Source organism: Vicia villosa, linkage group LG2, assembly GCF_029867415.1.
Source record: "Vicia villosa cultivar HV-30 ecotype Madison, WI linkage group LG2, Vvil1.0, whole genome shotgun sequence".
NCBI lineage: Eukaryota > Viridiplantae > Streptophyta > Magnoliopsida > Fabales > Fabaceae > Vicia > Vicia villosa.
The window spans coordinates 143402314-143409707 of NC_081181.1; the positions used below are offsets into that span (position 1 = coordinate 143402314).

Sequence of the window (7394 nt, forward strand, 5' to 3'; positions counted from 1 at the left end):
CTAACAGTCAGATCCTACGTATGGTGTAAGGTGACTGTCGTTCAGCTGCAACGTTTTGAACAATTGGGAGTACATGATGTCCACTGAACTTCCCTGGTCGACCAATATTCGTCGCACGTCAAAATTAGCCATCCGAGCTCGGATGAGGGGAGGGATGGTCGCGTTAGGTGCTCCTCCGGGTAACTCTTCTTTATAGAAAGATATTGAGGAGGGACTACCTTTGGCGTGGTCGAAGGTCGAGGTTACGTTTGCGTTGGCCGAGATTAGCTCCTCAAACTTGCGTTTTACGGATCCGACGGCCAGTTTGCTGAAACCCCCGCCCGATATAACCATTGCGGACGGGAGCCTTTTCCATGTGCTATGGGAGGAATAGGTGGTTGCTGCGTTGGCCCAGTCAGGGAGGTAAAAATCTTCCGGCCTGGTAATGCTCATGGCTACTTGCATGGCGGGCGTATCTTCCGCCGGTTTTTCCTCTGTGACTGGTTTAGCTTCTCTAGTGGCCTCCTGCTTCTTCGCATACTGTTTCAGATGTCCCTCCCTGATTAATATCTCTATGGCATCCTTAAGATGGATGCAATCCTCAGTGTTGTGCCTGTGGCCTTTGTGGAATCTGCAGAATTTTGATTTATTAACGTTTGGCTGGGTGGGCATGCTCTTAGGGAATCGAACCTTGCCCGTCTGAAACTCAGCGTTCGCGCATTCGTTCAAGATGCGCTCCCTTGAGGCGTTCAGCCGGGTGTACTCTCGGAATTTCCCCGCAGGGGCTTTGTAGTCCTTGGGGTCTCGAGTTTTATCATCTTTCTTTTTATCGGTTCCCCGGCGAGACTCATCTTGGCGCGCGTTTTTACTGCTCTCTTCGTGCCTGGAATTGCGGATGGCGTGGGCAGCTTCTTTCTCCTCATATTGAATGTAGGCTTGGGCTTTGAGGAAGAATTCGTCAAGAGTGCCTGGAGTTTCAATGCCGACGGCTTTAGCGAAGTCTGAACGTGGTCGGAGGCCACGCTCGAGTAAGAATTTCTTCATATGGGCAGTGGTGGATACTTGTACGGCTTCTTTATTGAATCTTTCTATTTACGCCCGTAAAGACTCGTCCTTTCCTTGGATAATGGCTTCCAAGGAGGCTTCTGACTTTGGGTGTCTTCGGGAAGCCGTGAAATGTCTGGAAAAAAGTTTTCCGAGCACCCTCCATGATGTGATGGATTCGTCTGGCAAACTTTTATACCAAGTCATGGCTCCTTTTCGTAGGGTGGTCGGGAACAAACGACATTTAAAGGCGTCGGGCACTCCTCTATAGTCGAGAAGGGCGTCGATGTTCTCAATGTGTTCGTCTGGATCTGTAGTCCCGTCGTACGTCCCTAACGGAGGGGGTTTTTCGAGACTGGTTGGTAGGGGAGCCTCTAGAATTGCCTGGGATAGAGGACCCCAGCGCTCTTCCTCGTCGTCGCTGGCCGAGGGAGAGATAGATCGACTCTGACTGCGCCTGCGTCGCCTCCTGTTGTCGTCGTGTTTACCCGGGGGTGACCTAGATCTCCTTCTTGGCCGGGGAGACTGCGAGCGATGACGGGAATACTGACTGCTCGGTCGTTTCTTGGAAGATGGGTCCTCATTCTTCTTGGGGGAAGGGGACCGTGGACGCTTCTTGGTGACCCATTCGCGTCGAGAACGGGTTTTGTGATCGGGGGGAGTCCTTGAACGGCGCTTCTATTTGATGGCCCCGATTCGACTGCTTTGTTGTTGCAAGAGTGCATTGGTCTGGGCAAGAGCGGCTAGGACAGCGTTTAGGATCTGGTCCGGGGGAGTCTCCCCCTTTGAGAGGAAAGGGTTGCCCATAATTTCTTTGCGGTTGTCCTTCCCGCTTGTATCTTCGAAGCGATGAGACTGATCATCTTAGAGATCTTTAGGGGAGGGGGATGCTGTGACACCGTCTCGGGGAACGGTGTTTTTGGATGGAGGAACGATGGAGATGTCGTTTTTCTTGAGAATTGCAGCGTCTAATGACGAGGAATCTTTGTTATTGCCGGCCATGAGTATGATTTGGTTAAAGCTTTGGTTCCTGGGTTCTTGCAGGATGCAAGAATGGGTCAAGAAGGTGCAAGAAAGAGGAACGGGGGAGCTAGAATTCCCACAGACGGCGCCACTGATCTTACCGAGCAGATCAGGTGGCCAACAACAATGAAGGCTTGAAGTTCGGGATGACGAATATGGAGAAAAAGGTGTTGTACCTGCAAGGCACTCCGATGCCAAAGTAAGTATGTATTCCACAAGGTACAACAAAGTAATGGGGTTTAAGTGGTAAGAAAAAGATTACCTTGCCCTCTGTGTATAGAGGGCTATTTATAGGATGTTTTGGAACGGATTGGACGCCTCCTTTTAGTGCGAATATTTAGGAGACGCGTGGATTAGTTGTTTACCGAGCACGAGGGGTCCTCGTGGTCGGTTACTTGTCATGTATGCCTGATATGGTCGGCTGGAAACCATCACGTGCGCCCTGAAGCGTGTTGGACCGAAGGCGGGAATGGGCTAATTGATTGGATTGGGCCGGTCCAGAACAAATAATGTTGTTGAATTTTTTACTATTGGTGTTACGAACAACCTAGAAGAATATTTAAACTCAAAATTTTAAAATTTTGTTTGCTAATAAAATAATATTTTGAATAAGAAAATTTAGTTTACTTCATATATAAACTCTTTAAAAATTAAAAACTCAAATAGGTTTTCATTGTCACATAAATCAAACCAACAAACTTCAAACTCATAAAACCCTCACTATACAACTACTACAATTTATTTGACATGACACCTTTTTAACCATATGGTCAATACAAATCCAAACCACTAAAGTACCTCACATTAAAATTACACAATATCAACAACTAAGATGCATGGACCACTAACATAACACAAAAATGTCACCATTCTAGATGGAACCTACAATTAGAAACGTTAGAAAACAGAAAACCAAAGAAAAATGAGTCGGTAGTGTGACATTAAATACACATATTCAATTGAGCAGTGCCAGTAGGTGAAAGCAAGTAGAGAGAAGACATGGATGGAGCCTAGACCAAAATGCATGACCCTACACTACACTGTTCTCTATAATTGGTAAAAGTTTTTTGTCGTTTTGGAAACCGATTAATCTCTCCTATCATGTCTTTCCATTTTCAACTTTCACGTTTCTGTTGTGTGTTTTTGTCTACACAAATTATTTGAACCTCAAAAGCCACACCAACGGGCTTTTTTTGCGTTTTGGATTTACGTTGCCTGTGTTACAAGACATTATACTAGTATAGAGTACTATGCTTGTTCTTGTGTAGTTGTGTTGTTGTCTCCGTTTTGGAGACTGTAGAGATTCTTTGGTCCAATTTTTCATGTTCCAATTTTCGATTTCTCAATCATAGATTGATACAAAAAATAACGTAGGAGTAACATTTAATGAACATAAAAAAGGACAGTGTATTATTAATGTTGAAAAGAAAACTATATGAAATTAAAGAAGCTCGATCATTCGTACAACCTTGTCACATTTCCATCATATAACTATTGTAACATGCAAAATCAACAACATGTTGTTTTGCTATGCAGTTTTGGATTTATAATTATTACAATCAATCTGGCAACTGGAATTTAGTCCTTGGAATAGGGCAGATGGTAACATATTGATATGATGAACTTGTTGACATATTAAATCTTAATCACTGCATTTGTTTAATCTTTAACATTAACATGATGTTAAATCTATCAATTTTTCCATACTAGCCATCATTTTTCTTTGTTGGTGTTGTTGGTGATTTTAGTATCATCAATGTATTTTGGTAATAATGTGATTTACTGTAGGCCGATGCAATTATGCGTTAAGCTTGAAACGAGTTAGGGTAGTGCGGAGTGCACGCTCGTAGAGCCAAACGTGCAATTGAATACGAATAATAGAAACGGGGTTCCAAGGGGCGGAGCCCTTGGCGGGGTGCGGGGCAGCGCCCCGTCGGGGTCCAAGGGGCGGAGCCCCTGGCGGACCAACATAACTGTTTTTACCAAACAGGTGTGTCATTTCGGTTTCTATTGTTGATCTCCTATATAAGGAGTCATTTGGCCTCGGTTTCGAATACGAAAAACATACTTCCTCTACATTCTGATCTGTTCTCCATTGTCAGAAACAGATTGTTCTTCGAGAATTATCCCCGCAAAGATTTCGTGAACCCAGACAAGAATAGGGTCGAAATACTTTGTTCGGAAAGTGAACGAACACGATTCTTGAAGATATCCAGGATTATCATACCTATATCTAACAGTTGTTTATTACAAAATCCATCCACCCATTATCATAAAACATGTGTCTAACTTCCTTCAATCGTGTGCTTATGACAGTGTGGTGTACAGACTGAGAACCTCTCAGAAAACAACTGTATTATTGCAGTAGCTAGCAAGACTTGGCAGACAATAGTTTTAGACATAAGATAAAGATGAATATCCTGCAACATATCCTATATGTTAGAATTATATATTGGGAGATTGAACGATTGCGAAACACTAAAATTAAAAATAGGAAACGTTCTAGAAAATTTGAAAGACTAATTTTTTTACTCTTTTATACTTTTTTTTTGTAAGAACTCTTAAAGTACGACGGGGAACTGGAGACTTACTCTCTTTCTTAAAATGATCAATCTGATAAACAAATATTTTGTATAGTCGTTACTTTATCTTTTCCTTCTTGCTCACGTGGATTTGTTAACATTATTATGAGTGTACATTAATTTTACTTAATTCCATTTATGTGAAAAGTAAAGATGCAAATAATATTAACTCAATGAGTTTTAACTCAACGAGGGTTTATAAAAACTTTGAAGGGTGCGTGAGACATTGATGTCTGCACACCTTACACAAATAAAGAAGATCAAGATGGCTAATAAGACGAGAAGCGTCATTATCTTTTGCCTTAGAGATAAAGTTTTAAGGAAAGTCATTAGGGGGAAAATTGTGATTTTGATATGGGTGAATTTTGAATCATTAAATATGACCAAGTCTTTAACTTACTACTTGTGTCTAAAACAATAACTTTATTCACTTTGAATGGTAGAAAAAAGTTATTGTGGAGCGACTGACAGAAATTCACAAGATGGTTGATAAATAGAAAAATATTAAGGTGACGATCGATGATGAGGACAAAACAAACTATGGGATTTGAAATCGGGACATGTTAGAGAAAGATGAATTAACAAATGCTTAAAGGTTTTTTACGAACATTTTAATGAATTTTACATGAAATAGTGTATAAAGAGGCATAGAACAATTGTTTACATGTTTCTTGGAGTTGGGTTGCAAAAGAGTTTTTGGGGTAAGGCTGGTGATAAAGCAGCTTACCTGATCGACAAATGTTGATTCACATTAATAGGCTTCAAGACACCTATGAAGGCTTGGAATAGGAAATTGATAGACTACTCTAATATGAAGGTATTTAGATCTTTTTTGTTTGGGCGTATCAAGATAGACCAACTTAATACTATGGATGTGAATTGTGTCTTCATTGGTTATCCAAAATGCGAGAAGGATTACAAGTTGTGGGAAGTAAAATTTAGAGGATCAAAGTTCATCATAAACAAGTATTTTACTTTCAGTGAGTCCCGTAAAGGAAGAAAAGATATGTAGAGATGAAAGAATCATAAACTATAATTGAGAAGACTCCATTTGAGGTGAAAGTTCTTGTTAGAGAGACTATGGACAATAAGGAAGTCAAGACTCTTTATCCTAGTTCTAGTGAAAGAAAATTTATAGTGGCTCTTGATTATCATTTGACTCATGATAGTGTAGGGAACGAAATTGTCTCATCTCACGAATACAGTTGTGTTGACCTTATTTGTTATTGTTTGAATGTGGCTGAAAGGTTGCAAGACTCAAAATCAACGACCTTCAAGAAGGCATTCGAAAGCAAAGAGAGTCAAAAATGGTTGAAGGCGACGAATGGTAAAAGAAATTCACTGGTGAAGAATCATAATTGTGAGTTTGTTAGACTACATCAACGTGAAAGGGTGTTGAGTGCAAGTTGATGCAAGTGCTTAGATCAAGATTCAAGTATTGTTTGAATATGTTCAAATTCGTTGAATGATGATTCAACAAGGTGTTTGATGGTTAAATTGGAATCATCATCGATTTTAAAGTCAAGGTGGAGAATTGTGGAGATTAACTTAAAACCAATTTAGAATTTTACAAAAACGCATTAGGTTTGACATAAATACAATGTTCCAAAAGACAGTGCGCCTTGGGGGAATACATTGTGTTCTTGTGTTTCTTTAGAACCGCATTGTGCCTCTCCTGGTACCTATAAAATTTGTTTTTCAACTTGTTTATGAGCATAAAGGAAGAAGTGGCAAAATCTCATGGAGAGAAACTTAGAGAGAGACAAATGGATGAATTCTTGGGATTGAAAGCTAAGAATTAGAAGATCTTTTGAAGTATTAAAAAAGATTGAGAAACACTTTTAAATACCTTTAATTTGTGTAATTCAAATATTACCAACTTGAAAGATTGAAAAACACTTCAATATAAAGAAAAAGATATTATTTAAAACTTTAAAGACTATTTTTCTTATAACTATGTTGTAATCTTTTATAACAACTTTTTAAATATTGATCAAATTGAATAAACAAATTCTATGTACTCATTTATCTTATTCTTTTTGCTCAAGTGAATTTGCTAATATTCTCTTGTTTATACATCAATTTTACTTGAGATAATATATTTTGATTTTATTGTTCTTTGTTCCAAATATCAAAAATCTTAAATGTGATTAAATTTTCAATTTACAACAATAAGCTTCATATCACTAGTACTCACTACTATGTTACTAAACTTCAATAATTGAATTCAAAAAGTTTAGTTTATAGTTGCATTCACATTTTCTCAAATTATTATGGATATGGATTTCACAATGTTAGCATTGTGTCCAATGTCTGTCTTCAAGACAATGTGACAACTGAAGTCACAAGCCATAACAAACTAATGCTATTTTGTTGCATGTGTCACGTGCATACCCTCACCCACCTATCACTCTCACTCTCCCTAAATTTATAATTTTCAGACCGTGATTCTTTCTTTTTCACCCTTAGTTAATTCATCTACTAAAATAATTGTGCTTGGACGACATAAAGACATAATAAAGTCTCGCATTTCATTTCATTTTCAGACCAATGAATGACTCTACTACTATTACTTAGAAGATCCTGAGCCTATAGGCACTGATCACTGATCACAGCTCATTCTGCGCCAATCCACTCAGTTTTCATCAGTCACATTACCCAACCCATTTGTGTGTTATTGTTGTGTGTCCCTTTCACTCTGCCTGTCATGGATCCTCTAAGAAACCAATACTATCCCTTGATGTAGCCTCAGAATAACAACAGCCA

General features: G+C 39.4%; 1 protein-coding gene across 1 annotated transcript; it reads right to left on the bottom strand.

The window, feature by feature from the left end:
• LOC131650216 (uncharacterized) lies at window positions 1-1023 on the bottom strand. Its single transcript, XM_058919933.1, has one exon. The coding sequence runs from the start codon at window positions 1021-1023 to the stop codon at window positions 1-3; it is 1023 nt and encodes a 340-aa protein (XP_058775916.1).
• Between the last annotated feature and the right edge of the window lie 6371 nt (window positions 1024-7394).

Coding starts and splice junctions, on each gene's coding strand:
- LOC131650216 (XM_058919933.1), bottom strand. CDS start 1,023: ATGAAGAAATTCTTACTCGAGCGTGGCCTCCGACCACGTTCAGACTTC.